The sequence below is a fragment of the Beta vulgaris genome, chromosome 4 (assembly GCF_026745355.1).
Source record: "Beta vulgaris subsp. vulgaris cultivar EL10 chromosome 4, EL10.2, whole genome shotgun sequence".
Classification (NCBI taxonomy): domain Eukaryota; kingdom Viridiplantae; phylum Streptophyta; class Magnoliopsida; order Caryophyllales; family Amaranthaceae; genus Beta; species Beta vulgaris.
This window is the reverse complement of record NC_079205.1, coordinates 60,151,592-60,176,965: the sequence shown is the minus strand read 5'-3', so window position 1 is coordinate 60,176,965 and position 25,374 is coordinate 60,151,592. Positions and strand designations below refer to the sequence as shown.

Sequence of the window (25,374 nt, the reverse complement as noted above, 5' to 3'; positions counted from 1 at the left end):
AATTAAACCCGGGAAAGAGAAGGAAACCAAAAAAAGCAGAGGAAGGAGAGAGAAAGCACAAATATAGAAGAGGATAAGCCACACTTTAACACAAATGAAGTTCCCCTCTCTCTCCAACACACTCAAACTGGCGCTACTTTTTTCTCTCTCCTTCACTTCTACTTCTTCTTCATTTTCTTCCTCTTTCTCATCAAACCCTAAATCATCGTCATCATCTTCATCCTTACCATTTTCTATCTCCTCTCGATTTCTTCCTGCACGAACTCACAAAGCTACAGTTGCAGACCTTCTCTCTCTCCTCGGTCCTAAAGATCAAGCTTCCAAGGTTGATTTTAATGAAGCGCGAGATATTTGGTCTTGCTTCAAATTCCTTGTTCCTTTTGATGCGAAATTAGAGGATGATGTTTTGGTCAAACGAAGGTCAATGATTAGTGGTGTTGGTCAAAGGAGAGAGAATGAAGAAAATGAGTTGATTTGGTGGCCGCCTACGCCGGTTTTGGAACTCGCTCGGCTTTCTGTTGATTCTGGTGGTGATCCTGGTGTTATTCATCGTGCTCTAGATCCGACGATTATACCTGTGAGTTTTTGCATTGTACTATCTTTTTTGTGAATTGCGTGATGTATGATTTTTTTTTTTTACAAAACAAATGGAAATGAAGAAGCAGAATTTAGGTTTTGTGATCTCAAAGATGAGGACTTAGTTAATCGAATGTTAATTAGGTTTTTTTCTCGGGTGATTGTCAATTATAATCAATGTTACTCATACACGGATGAAGTGTCCACTAGGGATACCGGTGTCTAAGTGTCGGACTCGGCTATTTTGTAGAAAAGAGTCAAGTTTTTAGTTTGAAATGAAGTATCAAAGTGCCATTTTGGACGCGATACTATATGCGATTCTTGAGGTAAATGAAGATGTCGAAGTAACATAGGTTACAGTTTAGTTTACACATTTGACAGTAATTAGTTTCTCTGCAGGATTCGGTAAATTGATTTTTGAGCTTGTTTTCTGCGTTTAGTATGCAAAGTATCTTAGTTAGTGTTTGGGATCAAAATTTCATTTCAAATCCAGCAATTGAAATCCTAATATCCAATTCCAAGTAACTTGTTTGGCAAAAACTCAGAATTATAAACCCATCATTTCAAATTTCGGGTGGTGTTTGGAAAGTGAGTGCAATTTCAATTCCAAAGTTGAAAATTTTCAATTGGAACACTCAATGCTGTCTGTACTGTGGCCTGGAATGTTTATTCGGTGTGTCTACCACCTTTTGAGTCTGAATTGGCGGATTTCGATTAGACAATTGCAATAATTTCTTGTTGTTAGATCTCTCAACAACTGCTTCTCCCCTCATCGAGTGACTCAGATCTTTGTTACCGCTCGTAACTTTGTCATATTCTCCATCACCGACGACATTCTTGTCGGAATTAGGGGAATTTGTTGCATGATTAACTATGTTGATGCTCTGCTTGGCCGTATATTTTCCATTACCCATACATTACTACCTCTCTCCTCCACATTTTCTTACTTTACTGCAAACAACACCACCTCTCTCCTGTTGCCATAATATGCTTGTAAGTAACCAACTTAAAAGAATGGCTGTAGTATATAAGGTAGTTGTCAATAAATTATGCTAGTAAGTAAAAAATTCCCTAAACTTTGCTTATGCCAATAACACCCTATCACTTAAGGATCAAAGTGCCTTAGGGCCTAGGGGTATGCTCTTGGGACTTGGGGGTTATTAATCATTTACAAAGGAATCTCGCTAACGAATTTAAGAGTGAAAAAGAACAACTATTGGGGGCTAAACAATTTATACACCATGATGTATTCAACTCGAGGGGAACATGCGCACAAACTTTAGTGAAAATGTTGAAAGAAATCAGGAAGTTGCTCTTAGTGATGAACTCCAAACACTACATAATGTTATGCTAGCCTATGCTACTGATAGATATCTAATTTAGGCTAAATTCGAACCTTGTATCTAAAATTCTAAGTGTAATGGTCTTATAATAGGTGCCTGATGTTGAAGGATCAAAGGAATGTAGGTGCGAGCTCACTAGAACTCCTTATGGCTGGAACTTCATGAATGAGGTTTGTACAAACTGCACGACGTATCTTATTCTCTTTTATGACTATAGTTTCATTTGTTCTTCACATGTGAGATATTATTCCATTTGCAGGAGTTGAATGCCTACCTTGTTTTCTTATTTGAAATGATTGCTTCCTGCGGTCCAAGTGTGGGACTGAATGTTTCATTGAGTCGTTATGACTTTTTTCATGGTCACCTCTTTCTTGCCAAAGATACTGGAAGACTTGGAATATTGTAAGTTAAAGTTCCGGTCCAACTATACTGCTCAAGAAATGAGCATAGTAGAAAGGGCAGCCTGTCCTGTCTCCAGTTTTTGCACAGTGGACATATTGATCAGAGCTATAACTAGAGCTGCAGTGTGATTATATCTTTGTGGAGCATTAAAGAATAAGTTACAATCAAAATCGATAGTATGATTTCTAAATTCAATATTTAGGCTATGTGCAGAGCATCTGTTAGATATCGTTTGATTATCATTTCTATATAATCACGATGTTTGGTTTTGTAATAGGGAGTCGAGATCTAATTGCTTAAAAAACATACCACCATCAGCTGTTGAAACTGACTTAGTGTCTAAAAAATGGTTTCAACAGCTGATGGTGGTATGTTTTTTTAAGCAATTAGATCTCGACTCCCTATTACAAAACCAAACATCGTGATTATATAGAAATGATAATCAAACGATATCTAACAGATGCTCTGCACATAGCCTAAATATTGAATTTAGAAATCATACTATCGATTTTGATTGTTATCTTCTCCGATTGTATATATTTTGGGTTTCCACTTGATGGTCTGTTTTATTTTCAATTTTATCTGGGTATTATGGTGTCATATGTATTGACATTGTCTATATTCTCAACATCTAGAAAATCATTTTTCTGACCTAAATTTGAGTTCCTGTGCAATGGCTTCAGTGGCTTGGCTTCTCTAGAACCTCTGTTCACCTGACAAAACTGTGTAAAGTGTATACAAAGAGCGAAGAGGTTTTAGGCTGAATCAAGGATGTGTTTTAGTTCGATCTGTTTCTCCAAAATCAACTTCGGAATTTTCACATAGGTCTAACAATCAAGCAATAAAAATTTTATGACTCTCTACTTCAGTTCAACGGATTGTAAATGCTATTTAGAGGCATGTAAACGTTCTTTAATGAATACGCCTAGGGCACTCTTCGTATTGCATAATTAGTTAGTTAGAAGTAACTTGAGGAATAAGCAAGTAAGTTCCTTTCTTCTATCTTCCGGGGGGTGGGGATATTTTCACTGATATAATAGTGTTATTGGTTCTTTTTTCTGTTCGTTAGTTTGTTGTTGAACTCCTGATCTTTTTATTCACAAAGTGGTTCTTGCTCACCTTTTGTCGTCTATCTGCCAAAATGGGCAGGTTTCATGCCAAGGAATACCCAGCCTATGAGAAAAAAGTCTTCCCATTGAACATGGGGTACTGCCAAACAGGTCAGCCACTGTAACAAACCTCTCTTACATGCAAACCCTTGTTTAAACTATGATCGATCTCTCTCAATCCTTGAGTAAATCCAACTATGGGGAAGAGTTTTTGACTTTCTCGTCGAAAATAGTGTTTTTGGTACCTTTTAACATAAATTAAATTTTGGTTGTTATATCCCCACAAAAAAAAATTAGTGAAGTATATCCCCACAAAATGCCCTATTACCTTGGTATATCCCTAGTTCCCCACAAAAAACTCAAATATTTATCTGACATTGATTTTTCCGAAATGAATTAGAATAGGACACTACCTTGGTTCTCCCAATAGTCAATATAAATTGTACCTAATTATAATGGTTTAAGTTCTCTAAAATCACACTATCATTTTCAGGATCTGATGTAGCTTACGACAGTACAATGAACTTAAGGAATATTCTTTGGTTGGCTCCAATGCCAAGCAATTCGAGTAAAGCTTGGGTTGCACCTGGTACATTCACATTTCTTCCTACTCTCTTTTTTTTTTACCTTGTCACATTAAGATTCACATGAGCTTGTTATACTCTATATCCAAAACCGAATATATTTGCATATACTATCATGTGTACTTTTTCTTGGAGCTTGTTATGCAGGTGGGTGGGGATCTCTGGAAATTGAGATAGCATCACTATGCTAACTCTAAATTCTACTGTTTCCCTGCATTACAATGGAGGTCAACTACTAGATCACTGACTAGGTTTTAATTTTCTTTCTATTAGGTGTCTTGGTTGTTTTGGATGCTCGTCCGGATGGAATTATATACAGAGATCTCATACCTGATTACGTGCAAATTGCACGGACATTATACGAAGGTTTGGCTTTTTTTATTTGTTGCCTTCAACTCTCTTTTCCCATTGTAAAAGAATCGTACGATTATAAGTTTTAATCTTAACAGAGTTTTTGGGAGAAGTAGCTGTTGATGTCAACTACCTAGATGTGGGTAGCAAATCCCCAGATTATCAGATTTTCCTTTGTTGATTGTCATCAAGGTAATTTCTCTTTCAAGAACAAAAAAATTAAGCTTTCAGATTCAAATACATCTATTTGGGACATTTATGTTCATCGAGCTTGTGTAATATTGATCTCTGTAATTTGTACTAAAGGTGCTCGGTTGAGGCTCCTTTAGTTCTTTCTCTTGATTGTGCTGAATACTTGAAGGCTATAAACATTGTATTGCCAGCTTGTATGTGTATTATCTTCAAAAATTCATGTCACGATCTTTACAACTAAGAGTATTGTTCATAAAAAAGCGAAATTGAAAAACTGGTATAAATGGGTGATAAAACGTACCCGTAAAAAAAGTTTTAATGGTACCGTTATCGAACCGATAGAACTATTAAACGGTATATTTACGGTTATGATTTTTGGGTAAACAGTTAACCGAAAAACCAAGTTACTTTTTCTTCTATTTAATTATTTTGAAACTTTTTCCAACAATTACATTAATTCTAATATTCATTACTAATTAGAGGAAGTATATGATTCTTTGGAAACTTTAGTACTAATATAAACAATATAATTAGGAAATGGAGTAAATTTTTAGTATTGTTATGTTTTTTAATGGATCTATTATCTACTTTACTTGGAATCTTGACACTATTTATAGGGAGAATCTTTAATAGCTTACAATTTATAAGAAAAAATAGTCATGTGGTGTTCAGTTTAATTCGTTCTAATTAGTACTTTATTAATATTCAATTGTTATAATATTCACTAATATATAATGAAAGATATTTAACTTTATAGAGGTGCATCAAGAGATATGCACAAGAAATTAAGAAAGATAAAAAAAAAACAAAGGGAGTATATTTTATATAAAAATAGACTTATAATATTAAAGTATATGCATAAAAAAATAGAAAATATATATTTATATTATGTAAAATATAATACTTATTCGTTTTGTTTTAAATAAAACGTTTGGTTTTTCACGCAACTCAACACACTTTATTAATCATTAATATCTTTATTTGTGCACACGTAAAAAATATAAAAAGTTACAATTTGATAGTATTCATCGAGAAGAATTTAACCAGATCTCACTTGACTATGTGTTTTCTTTATATAATGGCGATAAATTGGAGTCAAAATTAATCAATGAATAGTGTCATTTCACGGTCACCTAATGTTTCATTTAAAACAGAATGGAGGGAGTAGTATAACTTAAATAACGGTAAATGGTTAACCGAAAAAACGGACGGAAAAGATGGTTAAGCGCTAGGCGATAATTGTAAACTGTTACGGTTCGCAAAAAGAGCGAACTGATTCTTTCGATTATTGAACGGATGTGTTGTGTTAGTGCGGTTAATCACCTATAAATACCCCGAATTATGGATTTTTCACCATATACTTCCGACAATTTTTTTTTATTCACAATATACCCTTGACGTTTTCAAAATTCATTGTATATCCCTCAAGTTATTGATAATTCGCATGTGTCATTAATGATTAACGATTATCAATTTTGTGATCATAACTAGTGCTAAGTATCCGAGGATTAATTAGGGCTTTCCAACTATAGGTCACAGTGCGTCACACGCCTCAAGATCATGACGGAATGTTGCTTCCCAATCCTACTCTTTTTGACGAGAAACAGGAACCAATATATTAAGGAATCAAAACCTTGTCAGCAAGGACAAGGGACAACAATTCAGGAGGGTGATCCTCCATCCACACCCTCATCTCTTCATAGGATAGAGAGAGTTGAGCCATTGAGTGAGCCACCTTATTACAAGAACGATCAGCTTCATTCACAGTTTGTCCCTTTTGTTGACTTTTCAACTTTCTTCAAGCTTAAGAAAGCTATTAAGTGGTTATTTAGCAAGCAGCGGCATCATACTTGGTAAGCTACTTGTTTAACCACCTAGGTGACTAAGCACCTTACAAAAATCAGAATAAAAGCGTAAGAAAAAATGTTATAAGTGTTACAGCAAAACTCATCTTAGTTAAGCTTGTTTAAAGCTTGTTTAACTGACTCTAGGATACTTAGCAAGTAGTAAACCTAATTAATCCTACTTAACCAAAATAAGAAAATATTAAGTAAGATTAAAACACTAATTAAGTTCATAACGAAAAGAGCTTTAGCTTTAGAACACAAGTATAACTTGCTTGTAAGCTCGAATCCTTGCTTATCCACGTTTATTACAATCTGGCTTTGAGCTAATTAAGCTTTTGAACATCTTGTTAACTCTCAATATTAACCAAATCCATAATTAAATAAACTTATGATTATTATCAAGATCAAACTAGTTGCATTTGCATCATTTGTCACAAATTTAATCACACTTTATATTACAACCCTATATATTGGTACAGAACTCCTTGCTTGTTTTCCGTATACTCATTTCACTTTGGGTTAGAACCAAGGAGTAAGCCCAAAAATATGAGAGAGAAACTAAAATGTGGGTTAGATGAAAAAGGGAATGATGTGTTTAGAAAAAAGATGAGAAAGTAGATGAGACATATGACCAAGATAAGAAAATGTAATAATGTGTAGATTAAAAATAAAAGAAATATATTTAGATTAAAAAAAAGTAAAAAGTATATCTTTTTATGAGTCTCACCTTAACTTTCATTAACAACCCTAATTTCATCCCAATAACATACTATACAAAAATTTAACTTCAACTCAATACTATACTAGATTATATGTGATGCATATCGTGACTCTAACTTGATGTCACTACTTTCAGTTGCAACTTACATCAGAGTCAAAAAAAGTACGCAAAGTTTTACACAAATTGAAATGGTCAATAATATTTTTTTTTGGACCAAGAAAAGAAAAACTAGACCAACTTCCTATTGCGAGAGCGAACCTAAAATAGTCAAAAATATATATTGTAAATAGGTTTCATTCCAATGCATTACTGTAAAAAAATATTCCAATTCAAATGGATTTTTTATTTTTATTATTCAAGGAAATTGTTCATCAAAGTACCATGACAAAATTTTTTTACTCAAGGATATCTTGGCCTAGTGGTTAAGATTGAGGTGCTGTGAATAATAGGTCACAGGTTCGGATCCCTGGTAGGCGTGTCGCGCACCTATCAAAAGTAATTACCTAACCAACTACCCAACTATGTAGCAGAGCAAGTCAGGGTCGAATCCACAGGGACAAACAACATCAAACACTAGATATCTTGACTCAATCTAACTAAACGAGTGACAAACAATGATGAAAGGGGTGTTGAACTAATTCTAACAGTAAACTACGACAATCACTAGAAACGCACAAGGTATAATCAGTTAATTAAAACATCTAGAATTAAGCATCACCACTAGCATGACCAATACATGAATAATTTTCATCCCAAATAGACATAATCAATGGTTCAAGAGGAGTAATGCACCCTATAACTACCAAAGACCTCTCCCGAGTACCAATGGCTACTCTAAACAAGCAATCAAACATAGTCCCATAGAATCATGCAAGAAAGAGGCATTAAGCATAGCATCACAATTAAATTCCTAGCAATCCCATCTAACTATTCCCATAGAAGATATTCATACCATTGATTGGATCAACAAAACCATCTAGATTCAATTCCCATTGAAAATAAGATATACGGAGTCAAATCAAAATCACCTATCCCTAGTATGATAATGAGCATAAGAACAATCCAATCAAACAAGAACAATTGATCATATAAACTTGGGATTAATGGAAGAATTCATATATTAAATCATTGCTAGGGTTTTACTTAACCCTAGATTAATGGACTACTCACACATAATTGAAATAGCAAAACAAATAATGAACAAATTAAAAGACATGATAATAATGAAAGGAAAGAAGAGATTAAGAAAACTTAGTCTTTACTTGAAGGAATCAAAGCGTAGTAATCAATGTTCAACAAGGAATAAACTCAAAAGCTCTCTAAAAAGTTATAAAATGTATTCTCTAGTAAAAAGGCGTAGTTTTTAACTCTAATAAAATAGTATTTATATGTCTGCAAATCCGGCGCAACACGCGCTCAAAAGCCAAAAATCGTCCGCCCGACCGGTCGGGCGGATTTCGCCCGGTCGGCGGTCGTCAGGTGTCTTTCCTTCGTCGCGCCTGGCCGGGCGCCTTTCAGACATTATCTCGCTCGCCCGACCGCCCGGGCGGATTTCGCCCGGTCGGGCCCACATGTAAGTTTGCCTGGCAGCTTAACTTTCTGAAAATGCGCTAAGTAAGGTTCGCCCGACCCCCGGGCGGATTTCGCCCGGTCGGGCGCGGGAGCAAATTTCACTTGGAGTTCAGCATCGATTCTGACTAAGTAAGAATCGCCCGACCACCGGGGCGATTGCCGCCGGTCGGGCGGTTCCAGGTTTTTGGCTCAATGTGAGATTTTGCACGTCCCGACTTCTTGTCTCATGTAGCGATTCAAAGATTAGGAAATGCACCAAAATAGCTTATTCCTACAAAATCAATCTGAAAACACAACCACACTACAAGACACACATTAGTACTAAAAAGGGCTCCGAAGAGCGCAATTAATACCAATAATCCATGGGAAATGGGGGTAAAATTCTATATAAAATAGACATATCAAACTCCCCCAAGCTAGACTTTTGCTTGCCCCTAAGCAAAACCTGTCTGAAAATCAACAGTTCAAAGCATCAATAGTAGTTTCACCCCATCATAAAATTCTTGAAATGACAATAGATCGAATCCAAACACACCACAAGTCATAATCGATAAGGTTCGACAAAAACAAATACCAATCAGGGATAAGAATCAATGAGAGGCCACTAAATATGCGCTGCAAATCAATGAGAAGGATCTCACAAGGGGACTCACCACTCATTTGTAAAGCACTCTCCAAGCAGTTAAAATGACTGCTTCTTTCCATCCCCAGTACCCGTCCCTACTCTCACACTCGTGTGTTTGAAGGGTGATATATGGCGCTCAATTGCTCCACTTCACCAAGTTAGTCCATAGGCTTGTATCATCTCTCCACATCAGGTAGTTATACATGCAAACAAATCATATGACTCAATTAAGGTTGTAATGGGGCTTAAGGTGGTAGGTGTGGCATATATTTGGGAATGTGGTGCTTAAGGTAGTGAAGTATTACTACAACTTTTGAACGAACATCCCACACATCAAATAAATTGCAACACAACTATGACCCATTTTTCTTTCATCTCACCTCCTTTATTCTTCATATAACCCAAGTAATGACTTCCAATATGACATAATTCAAATGAGATCTCTCTCTTAGAATTTTTTTTTTTTTTTTTTTCAATTTGATTTTCATAATTGCTCTTGGAAATCTTACTTGTCATGTTTTTAGGAGTTCTCTACTTTAGCTACTAGCTAATGAGGATAGAGAAGAATTTCTTTTGCACATGTAATCAATCATATTTGTTCTCTTTCTTGCAATCTTTTCATTCATACCAACAACCAATTTCATAATCCACAAGTTAATCAACCAAAAATTCCTAAATACTTCACTACCAATGGTAAAGAGACGTATTTTTGGAAAAATGAGGAGCTCATAATGTAGTTGTCAAAAGAAACAGGCTCAGCTCAGAGTGGTTAACTAGGGGAAATGAATGCAGGGAAGGTCATTTGGTCTTTTGGTGCAAATTCCTACGTGAGTCATAATCATTTTTGTTTAGACATTGTATAACTAATGCATCAATGGAGAGAAAACACAAGTTCTAGCATCCCTTATGAAGTGGGCATACACACAAGAAAAGCATGACGTTAAGGCACAGAAGCTCACAGTTAAGCCTAAACATGCTTGCAGGACATATAGAGTGCCACAATCTTGATTCTTATCATAGATCTAAGTACAGTTATGCCATGCCTTGGTGATCAATCATTGTTTCGTGTCCATCAACAATCCAAAGTCAAAACAGCATTATGAAGCATGGGGCACAGGGAAACAACTATTCAACCTTGACTTTGATTTTTCTTTTTTTTTTTTTTTCTTTTTTTTTTCTTTTTTTTTTTTTTTTAACACACAAAACACACCAAACACACAAAGAAAACAATGCTAAACTGAACTACAAAAGCTGTAAACTACCTAAGAAGTGATAGAAGATACCATATGTGCACTGAAGATCCTCCCCCAAGCTGAACTTGGCAATGTCCGCATTGCAACAAGGAGAAGGCAAGGAACACGACCCTCAGTCGGCCATAGAATCGGAATCAGAATCATCAGCAGCAGGATCCTGAGTACCGGTGCCTGCCACTCCCTCCAGCTCCACCATAGGCGGGGTTCCAGGTGTACCAACTAGGGTGGGGACCCGCCTGTGCGATCGTACCAAGCCTGCAATAATCATCATACATAGGGAACATAGCAAGGCGTTGATCATCGTAGATGGTGTCTACGCGGCGCTCTAGCGCTATAGAGCTTGATTGCAGTCATATTCAGTTCCATACGCTGCAACACACTCATCATCCCCTCAAAGTCAGCAGTAGGGGGAGGGGGTTGGGTAGAGGAGGAGGCATGAAGGAAGAGGGCATAAGGAATCGGCCTCTCGCCTACGGTAGACGTGTGGAGGCTCAGGTACGGGACCATCAGTGGTGGGCCGCATCTCCAACAGGAAGGAGATAGGTAGGTAGAGCGGCATTCCCTGTGTGGTCATCCTCTATAAGCGGCTGGGCTAAGGTGGGGTCTAGAAGAAGTATAGACTGGTTAGCGGCAATCATCCACCTATAATTCCGACCACTAGGGACAATATACCGGGCGCATAAGAAGTGGTCAAGGTCAAGGTAAGAAGGCCCCGGAACAGCATTGGCCCGAATCTCAACATGGCCGAAATGACAGGCGATGTGGGTGACTAGTCCCCAATGACAATAGGTACGGAGGAACGGACACTGCCGTCCTCCTCAAAAGTGGGGTAAGTCGTAAAATCTTATGCAGATGATGCATAAATGCATACGCAAGATCAAACTGCATAGGCATGGTGACGGGCCACAGATAAGTGCCAAGAGCACTTAGTTCCTCAGTCCTAGAGGTGTTGGGTTCCCACCGCCCAAAGATAGTATTCCCCAAGAATTTTAACAGGAATCGAATGCTAGGATGATGGACCGACTTAATCTGTAAATGCTGACAGTTGGGTGGTCTAACGCCAGTGAGGGCTTCCCAGAGTTGGCCTAGCAGAAATGTCTCTGGTTTCTTCCTTTCCCCCCTAACGGTCATACCAAATAGCTGTGCAAATTGACGGAGGGTCAGTCTCCTATCCACATTGGAAATGCGAAAATACAGGACATGGTCATTTTGAGCGTGTTTTCGAATCTCTAAGGAACTTAGAAATTCTAGGGTCAGGTCTGCATATGTGCCATGGTACAAGGTGAGGAATTGTTCTATTCCCATTCCAACAAATAATGTGCGGGTAATTTCAGCAATACCCAAAACATGCAAGAGGTCACTATGAACAAATCGGGTGGGGGCAATCATACGGTGCTTAAGTTTTTGAAAACGCACCTTTTGAGCCTCATCCTTGAAAATTATATGAGGAAAGTCAGGATCTACCTCAATTGCAGTAGGTGAGAGCCACGTGTACCTCGACGACCCGCCATTAGAGATGATGAAAACCTGCAAAAACAGAGCAATGGTGGACAAATTGAGAATTTCACAAAAATTTGAAGGAATTCATCTCATAATGCACTATAAAGTTGAAAAACGCAATTTTCAAGGTTAATCTAGCAAAAATCACCATAAAAATCAAACCTTTACTCAAGAAAAACCCAAAAAGGAGGAGTGAGAAGGAGGAAGAGGAGAGAGAGTGAGGGGGAAAAGTTTGTAAGTAAGACGGGGAAATTGGTGAGGATGAGTAAAAGATTAGAAATTTTGAAGGAATTTGAGAGTGGAGATGGTGAGGAAAGAGAGAATTGGGGTTAGGGTTTGAGAGGAGAGAGAAAGAGTGAGAGGAAGAAGATGAAGTTAGATGGGGTTTAAAGAGATAAGGAAAAAAAAAAAATCGTGGGTTTTACTCGAGAATCTGCGCTCGCCCGACCGGGCGGGTTTCGCCCGACCGCTCGGGCGAGAATTCTTCCTTAGTTTTTTCGTGTTTTCTGAATTTCGCTCTTGGATTTGTGCTTGCGCGCCCGACCGGGCGGATTTCGCCCGACCGCCCGGGCGGTTCCCAGTGCACATAATTTTGTTCCGCTTTAGTCCGTTTTTTTTTTTTTTTTTTTGCAAATCACCCAAAAATAAAATAAAAAAATAAATAAATAATAAGAGAAAAATAAATCAAATCAAATCAAAAGAAAAAGAAATGAAAAAGTAGGAATTGGGTGGCCTCCCAATAAGCGCTAGTTTTTAAGGTCATTAGCTCGACCTCCTCTTGTATCACTCAGGTGAAGGGATGGAGAGTATGATGTCAACTTGCTCCGCAGTGGGATCTCCAGCTCGGTAATGCTTCAATCGGTGGCCATTGACTTTGAAAGTGTCTCCTTGCCGGTTCCAAAGCTCCACTGAACCATAAGGAAAAACCTTGTAGACCTTGAATGGACCGGACCACCGCGAACGAAGTTTACCAGGAAATAGCTTCAGACGAGAATTAAAAAGAAGAACCAAGTCCCCTTCCTTGAACTCGCGGCGCACAATTCCCTTGTCATGCCATCTCTTAGTCTTCTCCTTGTACAATCTAGAACTCTCATAAGCATCCAGACGAAGCTCATCAAGCTCAGCAAGTTGAAGGAGTCTCTTCTCGCCCACCGTGTGAGAGTCGAAATTGAGGCTCTTAATAGCCCAAAATGCACGATGCTCTAACTCAACAGGGAGATGACATGCTTTCCCATAAACAAGACGATATGGTGTGGTACCTATGGGGGTCTTGAATGCTGTCCTGTAAGCCCATAATGCATCATCAAGTTTAGCAGCCCAATTTTTCGTGTTCGTGCAACCGTCTTCTCTAGGATAGTTTTGATCTCACGGTTGGAAACCTCCACTTGTCCACTAGTTTGGGGATGATATGAAAGTCCCACTCTATGATGCACCCCATACTTCTTAAGCATAGCTTCAAATTTATTCTCCAGAAAATGCTTACCTCCATCACTAATCAAAACCCGTGGAATGCCAAAGCGAGGAAAAATAGTTTTCTTGAAAATTACTAACCACACGAGCATCATTAGTTGGAGAAGCAAGAGCCTCCACCCATTTGGAGACATAGTCCACAGCAACCAGAATATACTTTTCCCATAAGAAGAAGGAACGGACCCATGAAGTCTACACCCCACACATCAAATACTCCACTTCAAGAATAGCGTTAAGAGGCATCTCATTCCGACGGGAAAGATTTCCCGTTCTTTGACAGCGATCACAAGAATGCACATAATGATGAACATCCTTGAACAAAGTAGGCCAATAAAAACCACATTGAAGAATTTTCGCTGCAGTTTTATTAGTACTAGCATGGCCTCCACAAGGAAATCATGACAATGAGATATAATAGAGGATACCTCATTTCCAGGAATACACCTTCTAATCACCCCACCGCACAAGACTTGTAAAGGAAGAGATCATCCCAAAAATACCTCCTCACATCTTTAACAAATTTCTTCTTTTGTTGCGATGAATACCATGAGGAATAGTGTCACTAGCCAAATAGTTGGCTATGTCAGCATACCATGGGATCTCTGCAGTGGCTAAAGCTAGAAGCTGCTCATCAGGAAAAGTATCATCAATTGGTAGAGCCTCATCACCCTCAGCATCCAGAACAATTCGAGAAAGGTGATCTGCAACAACATTCTCAAACCCTTCTTGTCTCGAATCTCCAAGTCAAACTCTTGTAACAACAAAATCCACCGAATCAAACGGGGCTTAGCATCCTTCTTGCTCATCAAATATTTAAGAGCCGCATGATCAGTGTGAATTATCACCTTCGACCCCACCAGATAGGACCGAAATTTCTCCATCGCATACACCACTGCAACAGTTCCTTCTCAGTTGTGGCATATTCATCTGGGCCGGAGTAAGAGTCTTGCTTGTATAGTAGATGGCATGCAGTTTACCATCCTCCCTCTGACCCAATACTGCTCCCACTGCGTAGTCACTAGCATCGCACATAATCTCGAAAGGGAGATTCCAGTCAGGCGATTGAATTATAGGAGCAGAAATAAGAGCCGCTTTTAACCTGTGAAAAGCCTCAGTACAAGCATCAGTAAACACAAAAGGGACATCTTTGCCTAAAAGCTCAGTTAGAGGTCGAGCAATTTTGGAAAAATCTTTTATGAACGGCGATAGAATCCCGCATGACCAAGAAAGCTCCTTACTCCTTTGACAGAGTTAGAGGTGGTAAACGCTCAATGACCTCTATTTTTGCTTTGTCGACTTCAATGCCCCGATGAGAAACAATATGACCCAGAACGACTCCTTGTTGCACCATAAAATGACTTTTTCCCAGTTGAGAATCAAATTAACTTTTTGCATCTATGGAGCACCTTTTGTAAATTAGCAAGACAAACGTCAAAAGATGTTCCATAGACGGAGAAGTCATCCATAAATACTTCCATAGAGTTCTCAATAAGACTGGAAAAAATTGCCATCATGCAACGCTGAAAAGTGGCAGGAGCATTACACAGGCCAAATGGCATCCTTCGATATGCAAAGGTGCCATAAGGACATGTGAACGTAGTCTTTTCCTGGTCACTTGGATGAATAGGAATTTGGAAAAAACCAGAGTATCCATCCAACCAACAGAAAAAGGATGTTTTGCCAGTCTTCTAACATTTGATCAATGAAGGGAGGGGAAAATGATCCTTGGGTGGCCTTATTCAATCGTCTATAATCAATACACATGCGCCACCCTGTCACAGTCCTAGTAGGAACTTGCTCACCCTTATCATTCTTGACAACGGTCATACCTCCTTTCTTAGGGACTACTTGAACAGGGCTAACCCACTTACTATCTGAGAAGTCTCTTCAGCTTCTTCAGTGGCTCGTGTCTCCTCTAGAAGTCTCTTGTATTCCTTAGTCTCCCAATCTTCCTCATCAGCACTACCCATCAAGACGTTTGTAGCGAATCATCCAATTGCAGATTGAAAGCCTCTGCTTCTATCACCTCATCAAGAGCATCCACTCTATAAACAGTTTCTCCCATAGAAGGAGAAGTCATGGAGTTTGTGAGTGTGTACTCCATCTTTTCATCACCTACTTCAAAAGTGATTTTACCCTTTTCATGTCAATAATGGCTCCAGCAGTGGCCAAAAAAGGTCTTCCAAGAATTATGGGAACTTGTGCATCTTCCTTCATCTCCATGACGACAAAATCACAAGGAATAAAGAATTTACCCACTCGAAGAGGAACATCTTCAAGTATACCAAGTGGAAACTTCACAGTCCTGTCAGCTAGTTGTAGAGAGATGCGTGTGGGTTTTAGTTCGCCCATGTTGAGTTGCTTGCAGATAGATAACGACATGAGACTAACACTAGCCCCAAGATCGCACATAGCATTCTTGATAGCAATGTCTCCAAGCTTGACAGGAATGGAATAGCTGCCCGGATCTCCTAGCTTTTCTGGAAGCTTATTCTGCAAAATAGCACTACACTCAGCAGTTAGTGAAACAGTGACATTTTCTTCAATTTTTCGTTTGTTAGAGAGCATGTCTTTCAAAAACTTAGCGTAGGAAGGCATCTCAGATATGGCATCCAAGAAGGGTATGTTGATGTGTAACTTCTTCAGAATGTCAAGGAACTTCCCATATTTCTTTTCGAGTTTTGCCTGTGCCAATCTTTGAGGGAACGGAACAGGTGGCTTGTATGGTTTAATAGGAACGACAGTGGGCTCCTCCTTCTCAGGCTTCTTAGCTTCATCTTCCAAACCCGTCTTCTCTTGGACTTCCTCACTCAACTCTATAACCTCTTTTGCAGTGTTGTGGTGCTCAGTTATCCTCCTTGTAGGCTCTTGCAATTCCTTACCGCTCCTCAATGAAATGGCATTGATATGCCCTTTGGGATTTGGTTCAGTTTGCCCAGGAAGTTGGCCTGAAGGTTTAGAGAGGTGGCTTATTTGTTGGGCTAGTTGGGTCATCTGACTCTCATCAATTTATTATGAGCAGTGATTTGTTGGAGAGAGTTGTTGAAAAAGTCATTCTGCTTGGCTTGGTATTCAACTTGCTTAGCCTGAGAGGAAGCTAAATTCTCCATGATAGTCTCAAGATTGGGTCGAGAGGATGATGATGAAGGGTTGAATGGTGGTCTTTGTTGGAAACCAGGTGGCTGAGAGTAGTTGGTGTGTGGAGGTTGAGGTTGGTTATTTTTGTAAGAGAAATTTGGGTGATGCTTCCAACCTGGGTTAAATGTGTTTGAGTATGGGTTATTTTGTGGCCTTGTGTTTGTGTTTAGGAGGGCATTGACATGCTCAGTTCCTGCTCCCATATTATTATATTGACACTCAGTAAAGGAGTGACCTTGCACTTCACAAATCACACAAATAGGCGCTACTGGTCCGCTACTCAACTGATCAACTTTAGCTGCCAAAACTTCACAGTGTTAGTTAAGGTAGCAATAGCATCAACCTCATACTTACCTCCCTTTTTAGGGGCTCCACGAGATATACCCAGTCATTCAGGTAATTGTTGGCAGCCATATCATCCAACAATGTCTTCGCGGCTTCTGGAGTTTTTGCCATGAAAGTACCGCCAGATGCGGCATCAATAGAACTTCGAACTTCATGCTTCAGACCATTGTAGAATGTCTGAATCAACAACCACTCAGGAATGCCGTGGTGCGGACACTGCCTTTCCAAAGCCTTGTATCTCTGCCATGCTTCGTAGAGAGACTCCAATTCATGTTGTTGAAAGCCAGATATCTCGTTTCTGAACTTGGAAGTTCTCATAGGAGGGAAGAATTTGTAAAGGAAAGCCTTCTTCAGTTCTGGCCATGTGGCAATCTTCCTCACTTCTTCTTCCTTAAACCATTCCTTTGCTTCGTCCCTGAGAGAGAAGGGAAAAGCACAATACCGAATTAAATCGTCAGAAACATTAGTTAATTTCAAAGTATTGCATTTTTCTAAAAAATTAGCCAAATGATCAGTAGGGCTCTCTTTGGGTGTTCCCGCATAGGAATCCTGTGAGATAAACTGGATGAATTGTGGCTTGAGCTCAAAATGATTGGCAGCGGTTGCCGGGGACTAACTGACTTGCTCTGCTACATAGTTGGGTAGTTGGTTAGGTAATTACTTTTGATAGGTGCGCGACACGCGCTTAAAATGCTCAAAAATTCGTCTCGCCCGACCGGTCGGGCGGATTTCGCCCGGTCGGGCAGTCGTCAGGTGTCATTTTCCTTCGTCGCGCCTGGCCGGGCGCTTTTCAACAGGTCTTCATTCGCCTCGCCCGACCGCCCGGGCGGATTTCGCCCGGTCGGGCCCGCATGTTAAGTTTGCCTGGCAGCTTAACTTTTCTGAAAATGCGCTAAGTAAGGTACGCCCGACCACCCGGGCGGATTTCGCCCGGTCGGGCGCGGGAGCAATTTCACTTGGAGTTTCAGCATCTGAATTCTGACTAAGTAAGAATCGCCCGACCACTGGGGCGGATTATGCCCGGTCGGGCGGTTGCCAGATTTTTGGGCTCGATGTGAGATTTTTGCACGTCCCGACTTCTTGTCTCATGTAGCGATCTCAAAGATTAGGAAATGCACCGAAAATAGGTTATTCCTACAAAAATCAATCTGAGAACACAACAACACTACAAGACACACATTAGTACTAAAAAGGGCTCCGAAGAGCGCAATTAACACCAATAATCCATGAGAAATGGGGGTAAAATTCTATATAAAATAGACATATCAATCCTCCCTCCCCTTCTTTGTACTTTGTACTGGCTCATATGGATAAAGAAAAAAACAATTTTTTTTTTAAAAAAAAATTAAGACCAACCCACATACTTTTCTTGCGGGTCCCACCAACCTCTAGACCGACTTTCCCTTATCCAAATCCATTATCGTGCGCACGACTTAAATGTACTTCTCCCTGCGCAATTTAGCACACTTCCACATCATTCTTTCCTCGGACACCCTAAACCCTCGAACTCCCCTTCTTCTCCGTCGCTCTTTCTTTCTCTCTCCTCTTAAATTCCCAACCTCACTTTCTCTCTCCTCCTTCTGCACTAAAAATGGTTGGACATCAATACCAGTATCACCATTGGATTGACAGAGGAGATCTTTTAAAGGCCAATGCTCACTTCTTGCAGCTTCAGCTCCGTCAACGCTTCCGCGTCGCCGTCGATCGCCATTTTTACCGTCGCCGAGATTCTCTCTCCTCAGCCGTCGATGGACGCGTTTCTTCCGTCGTTAAGCGTTGGTTTCACCGGATTCGTGATTTCCGTCGCCAATCTCTCACTTCCTCTACCTCCGATTGTACGTCTTCCGCTTTCTCCCGCTTAAAACGAGGTAACCTACTTTTTTGTAACTCTCGAATCTTTCTACTTTCAGATTTTATCAGATCATGTATGATTCAATGTGAAGATAGTTCGATTGTTTTGTAATGGTGGTGAATTGATGATTATCATAAGCGGATCAGGTTTCTATTAGATTTTTCTTTTATCTTTGCTGTTAGAACGTTAACTCACATGGAATTGTTGCTGTTGATGATCTATAAAGTAAAATATTGCGTTATTACGAGCATAACGTATAATTAATTAGACTGCTTCAATTTATGTAGTACTTTCAATATATAAGTTGCGTTTATGGAAGATTTATGAGTTGAGGTAATATATTGAATCATACTTATTTGATGATCTATTACAGGTAGATAAGTGTTTTTATGATTTTTTTTTTAAATTTTTTGTGTTGTGATGTTTCGTTGATGATCTATGAAGTAAAATATTGCCTAACTCGTATTACGAGCATCATGTATAATTAATTAGACTGGTTTTAATCATTTGGTACTTTGTTTGTTGCGTTTATGGAAGATTTATGAGTTGAGGTAATATATTTAATCATGATTATTTGATGATAAATTACAAGTAGATGAGTGTTATATTGAGCTTTTAAATTTTTATGTTGTAATGTTGCTTTTGAGGCGTTGATGATCTGTGAAGTAAAATATTGTGTAACTCGTAGAGCATAGTGGAACGATTTAAATGCTTTCAATCATGTAGTACTATTTGTTATTGTGTGAAGTTAATATCGTTTATGAAATAGATTATTATATATTTATGAAGTGAGGTAATAGATTGAATCGTACTTATATGTTATTCTGGAGACCTGGATAGCTTAGTGAATTACTCCTATTGGTTGGTAGCAATGTGTTGATCGTGACTGAACCTCCTAATTGTATGTTTAGCAACCGTTAAGTTGCTAATGTTCTAGTTGGTTGGGTTGATAATTGATCGCAGATATGCGCTTTCGGATGAATATTATTTATATGTAATGGATGTTAATTTTGTGCAGTTAAAAGGGATATTTATGCTGAAGAAGAGTCAGCTATCATCCGCATGCTTCAAGCTGTGGCAGTACCTGTTCTTGGGAATGTTTGCCATGTATTTATGCATGGACTCAATCGTGTCCAGGTATTTGATCAGCTAACCTGATAACTATTGTATTTTATGTTCCCCTGTTCATTGAAAACTGATTCCTTTTCAATTAACAGGTTTATGGTGCAGAAAAGTTACTTAATGCTGTGCAGCGTAAATCTAAAGACAAGCCTTTAATAACAGTGAGTACTTTATGCCCATTCTCTCTTTACTGCATTGTCTATTTCCCGCCATCATGTGAGTGTTTCTCAATTAGTGGTATCTGTGACATTGTATCTGAGATGTTTGTATGTTATGGATGGTGTGTGCATTATGGCCTTCTGTTTAGGTTGATTTAGTTGATTTGATTTTCAAAGAAGATATACTTTTGTAAAATAATCTTTACACTTGGATATAGGGTTGTTTATCTCCCATTCAAGGTTTTGAACTGTTGTATTGCCTAGATCATGGTATTGTGGTGTTGTTAAAGGCTACTGTTTCTGTGACATGTATTCTATATTTGTTGCATCAGCGTATCATTAGCCCTTGATGATTTTATATTGATTGTACTCTAGTGTACTAGCTCTGGCTTGGTTTTATAAGTCTATCAGTTGTTTGATAAGTCAGATACGCTCCAGAAAAGTTTGGCTTGGTAGGCTGATAAATCTATATTTACACTGCGCATCAGGCGTGAGTGGAAATATGCATTCTGCCTTGTTTGTTAGTGCACATAAAGATTTTTTCAAGCATGATAATGGTATACTCTCATCGTGGGATAGGGCTCATTGTGAACGGCAAAAAATCGTGCATGCTATGGCCTTAAACTGCTTGTCTGCTTGTGCATTGCAGGTTAGTAATCATGTTGCTTCGATGGATGATCCACTTGTTATTGCGTCATTGCTCCCTCCACATGTTCTCATGGATGCTCATAACTTAAGATGGACCCTTTGTGCAACTGATCGATGTTTTAAAAATCCTGTCACTTCTGCATTCTTCCGTTTCTCCTGGTTGTGATTGGGATTTTATCAGAAGTATTCCTTTGTAACAGTAATTTATGTGGCATTATGATGTATATTGTATGATTAATATTGATGCGTCATCATGTTTCAATTGTTTTCTCATTGTATCTTGTGGCTGCCTGCTTCAGGGGCTGGACATGGCTATTTCTAAACTAAATAATGGCGGTTGGGTCCACATCTTCCCTGAAGGTAGCCGGTCACGTAATGGTGGTAGAACTATGGGGACCGCCAAGAGGGGTGTTGGAAGGTAATTGTGCTTATGGCACTTGTTTATATAGATCAGAGAGAAGTGGAGAAGCATGACGACTAAACATCAGAAGATAAAATATGTGTTTCTAAACTTAAGAGGCGTAATTCATCTTGCTTCTCGTCGCTTTTTTATGTTTTTCTTATTCCACTTTTTTTTTATAGATATGGGGGCGTTTGATTGAGAGAGTTTCGGGATAAAAAGAGAATTTAAGATGAATAGTGAGGTCTGACTAGTTCAACCCTCTCATGGGAGTGCTTGGTTGAGAGAGGATTGAAAGAGAGGTTTGAGCTCAAATGGCTAGTTTTGAAAAAGCTACTAGTAGGAGCTTTTTAAAAGAGAGGTTTATGTAGGTGTGTAATGTCTTAATATACTTAAAAGTTGGCCAAATTTACTACCTTTACCAAAAAAACCTCCACCAATAAATAATTCCAATATTCTATATAGTCATTTCACCTAATAAAATACCAATCCACTAACAACTGTTTACCAAACACTTTACACAAACAGCTAATCAAACCAGCTAAAAGCTAACAACTAACCTTTAATTGCCAAAAAGGGCCTTACTCTTTTGTTTTGGGCTCGAATAATTAAGGATCTGCTTTTTATACATTACACTTTTGAGCGCCTTCTTTCTTCAAGTTTCTCACTAGTGGTATTACCGTGTTTGTGTGTTCATGCGTTTTTGCTTTGCCTCTACAGGTTAGTCCTGGATGCCGACAAAACTCCGATTGTGGTCCCATTTGTTCATACTGGAATGCAAGAAATCATGCCTGTTGGAGCCAGCTTCCCGAGGATTGGCAAGACAGTAAGTTAAAACTTTATATCTTCTGAGTTTCTGGCATGCATTACTTAGAATGTTATATAGCCACCGCTTTTCCACAAAACAATACTATTTCTTTGATTATTAAGGTATTAAACTACCACTGTATATGTTACCTCATGCTGAAAATGTATGCAACTGATGGAGTGCAATGTCATCAGCTCAAGGCGTTTTTAATTTTATACAACTGACTTTTTGCTAATCTTTTTGCTGATATATATGTCTTATACACATGGAATTTGTAGGTGACGGTACTTATTGGTGATCCTGTGGAGTTTGATGATTTGCTCGACTCTGAAGGGACAGGGCTTGCGTCGAGAGAGAACTTATATGATGCTGTGTCTGCACGAGTAGGTCAACGACTGAATGAATTAAAAGTCCAGGTAGACGAGTTGGCTTTCGAGAAACCGCGTAAAATGAAAGAATATGCCTTAGAGGGCATTGACCGAGCTGCTGAGATCTTACAGCAGCTTGATTGGGAATCATTTGGCATGAGTAGTTATACATCATATCCTGATGAGATTCAATTATCTGAATCAGAAAGGCAAAATGAAGAAGTGGTTCCCTCACATCAAGTGGAGTCTTTTACAAATTATAGCAATAGGACAGGGATTACTGATGGTATTTTGTCAAGAATCCAGAGATTTGTGGATACCTCGGAGTGTATGGGTTTTGCAGCAAGAGGTGCATTGCTGAATCAGTTAAATCGTGGGCCTGTAGATTATCGGCAGTTGAATCCCTTGAGGGCATGGAAACAGTATCTGGAAGCTAGTTATGGTGCGAGAGTGCATTTATGCTAGCACTGTGTAGTTTAAGTCTAATCTAACAAGCATCTGTCTTCAGCGACGGCAATATTCTTTTGAGCTGGCTTGGCCCTTTCTTCAACAGGGTGTTACATCATCAGAGCGTCTTATAAGCCTACAAAATGTACAGAACTAATGTTGTATGATAAATGTATATATGAACTAATTACCTTTGTTCTGGAGAGCAATGGTTGTCTCCAAGTTGGTGAAAGGAATCTATGTTGAAAATTCTAACAGTGCATGACTCTGTTTCTCCTCCAATTCTTTGTCTGGGGAGTGAGGACACAACACCTTGGACAACTAAAAGAAAATGGGCAGCGGCTATGGACATGGTTGTGTGACGGTGGCACTTAAGCTAGTATTGCAGTGCTCGATTGGTAGAGGATACAGTTATATACGTGCGGCATTGGCGCTCTAAGTTGGGATTGCAGTTGGCTCAAATGGTATAGCGAACTCGTGGATGGGAGATGGAGTAAGCGAAAAACGAGAGTGAGGGAAAATGGGAAATGAAGGGATTGGATTCTTGTATAATGAACCAAACACAAGTGAACTAGGAAAGTGAAGGGATCTTGGTTCAAAATTTAAACAAAAATCTAAATGATAATGTATGCTACCAGATGTAATGTACTAATTAATTATATTACAATATTCATGTTTGTTTTTATGAGTAAAAATATTATTAAAAGATGTATTTTTATTTTTAAAGACTTTAAATGCATGTTGGTAGATAATCCGGGCGTATGGTTCGAGACAAGAACTAATTTAATCTCGAAATTCAACAAAAGTAAAATTATTTTACACTTAATTTTTAATAAAATTAATCTCATTATATGAAATGATTTGGGAAACCTCCATGACAAATAACTTATCATCTTTTTTTCTATATTAACCTTTTCATTATGCTTTTCCCCAATATTAAGATTTAACACACTTTGGTTGTGTATTGTTGTCAACACATTTTTTACAATAAATATATTTTCATTATCCATGAAGAGAAACTACGAATTTTTTTTTGATAGTTTGTATATATGGATTAAGACTAATTCGACAAGATTTTTGTAATAACAATTTTATTTATATGGAAGTACTCCTTCTGTTTTTTTTTTTTTTTTTTTTTAATCTTTCTCATTTAGAAGCTTGACACTATTCATACTTAGAGAGAATCTTCTCAATTGTTTTCAATCTATAAGAAAAAATATAGTCATGTGGGGTCTTGTTTGATTCGTCTCAATTAATACATTATTAATATTCAATCGTTATAATTTTTACTAATATATAATGAAAGATACTTAAGTTCAAAGAAGAGCATTGGGAGACGCGCACAGGGAAAGTGAGAATGATAAAAAAACAGAAGGAGTATTACATAAATATAATATAGTCAAAGAAATTATATGGATAGTAAGAAAAAATCAAAGTACGAATTATTATAGAATGGACTATGGAGGGATTAACATATACTGTTGGAAAAAAATCACTAAAATGGTAACGAAATAATTATAAAAAGATCAAGTTAATATATACGGTTGGCCGATTTGATGAATTTAATCCCACACATCTATTAATTTTCAATAATCCCTTTTAGAATAATCTGCTCGTTTTAATCTCTGACCTATTTAAACACGTTGGTGACCAACATAATAGGTTAATTAGACAAATAACCTGCTCTAATTCGTTTTAATTTAATCAATTAAATTTAATTAACTTAACTTAAATGAATTTCACTAATTAACCACCAATCGCACCACCACCAGCACCATTGCCAAGCACCCCCATTTCGCTCCACACAACCACAACCACCACAACAAGCAACCACCTATACACACCCACATTACTACAACCACCATCAAACCTCTCAACAATCTAACCCACACCACTTCAACGACCCCTAAATATTCACAACCACTGACCCCACCACAACACTACCCTACCCCACCATTGCAACCACCAATAGCTACCCACAACTGAAAATCACTACCAAACCCACCCACAACCCATGCACGACCCACAATCCCATCTACAACCCCACCTAAAATCCCACCCACAACCACCCAAAACAACAATAACCCATACATGACCACCCTAAAATGACAACAACCCACTTAAGACGATCCCAACCACACAACTACCCCACTCATGACCACAATGACCAACCCAAGAACCACAACCCACACGGCTAGGTGACAAACTGACAACATTATTTTGGTAAGAGAAAGAAAAAGATAGGAGGAGAGAGGATCAAAGAAGGAAAATAAAGGGAATTAAAACAGAGAAAGGAAAAAATAAAACAAAAAAAGAGATAAATATAACTTGAACAAATTACCATCTTTTCGAGTCAAAGTGAGCAGATAATGCTACAAGACTGGATTATTTTAAAAAAAAATCATCAATAGATGGAATTAAGTTTACCGAACAACGAAATGTTAAATTGTTAAAATCAATTTTTTTCTAATATTTTAAAAACACATATTAAATAAATCCAACAAGTTGCATTCGACTATATTTTTCCTTTCATTTAAAATCAC

General features: G+C 38.4%; 2 protein-coding genes and 1 non-coding gene across 4 annotated transcripts; all 3 read left to right on the top strand.

Moving 5' to 3' along the window:
* Positions 1-20,017, top strand: LOC104890312 (uncharacterized). 2 transcript variants are annotated; one of them, XM_019248897.3, is made up of 8 exons: positions 1-577; positions 2,012-2,089; positions 2,179-2,321; positions 3,471-3,541; positions 3,924-4,019; positions 4,288-4,380; positions 4,464-4,557; positions 19,899-20,017. In XM_019248897.3, the coding sequence occupies exons 1-7, from the start codon at positions 95-97 to the stop codon at positions 4,544-4,546; spliced, it is 1,047 nt and encodes a 348-aa protein (XP_019104442.2). In that variant the 5' UTR covers positions 1-94; the 3' UTR covers positions 4,547-4,557; positions 19,899-20,017. The 2 variants fall into 2 exon arrangements, with proteins under 2 accessions (XP_019104442.2, XP_010674047.2); XM_010675745.4 differs by lacking the exon at positions 19,899-20,017 and adding an exon at positions 6,090-6,313.
* Positions 15,708-23,516, top strand: LOC104890313 (hypothetical protein). Its single transcript, XM_057394493.1, is given in 7 exon segments — positions 15,708-18,896; positions 19,899-20,017; positions 20,098-20,163; positions 20,810-21,001; positions 21,108-21,226; positions 21,929-22,034; positions 22,295-23,516. Coding segments are annotated over 7 exon segments (1,434 nt in total). The 5' UTR covers positions 15,708-18,619; the 3' UTR covers positions 22,850-23,516.
* LOC125497261 (small nucleolar RNA R71) lies at positions 17,228-17,334 on the top strand. The gene has a single exon (XR_007273890.1). It is a non-coding gene; the product is annotated as a small nucleolar RNA R71 (small nucleolar RNA).
* Positions 23,517-25,374: the final 1,858 nt, after the last annotated feature.

Excerpts from the sequence above, each read along its gene's own strand:
- LOC104890312 (XM_019248897.3), top strand. The coding sequence starts at position 95 with ATGAAGTTCCCCTCTCTCTCCAACACACTCAAACTGGCGCTACTTTTT. Across the intron at positions 2,322-3,470 it reads ACTGGAAGACTTGGAATATT|GTTTCATGCCAAGGAATACC; the intron begins GTAAGTTAAAGT and ends CAAAATGGGCAG. Across the intron at positions 4,381-4,463 it reads TGCACGGACATTATACGAAG|AGTTTTTGGGAGAAGTAGCT; the intron begins GTTTGGCTTTTT and ends TAATCTTAACAG.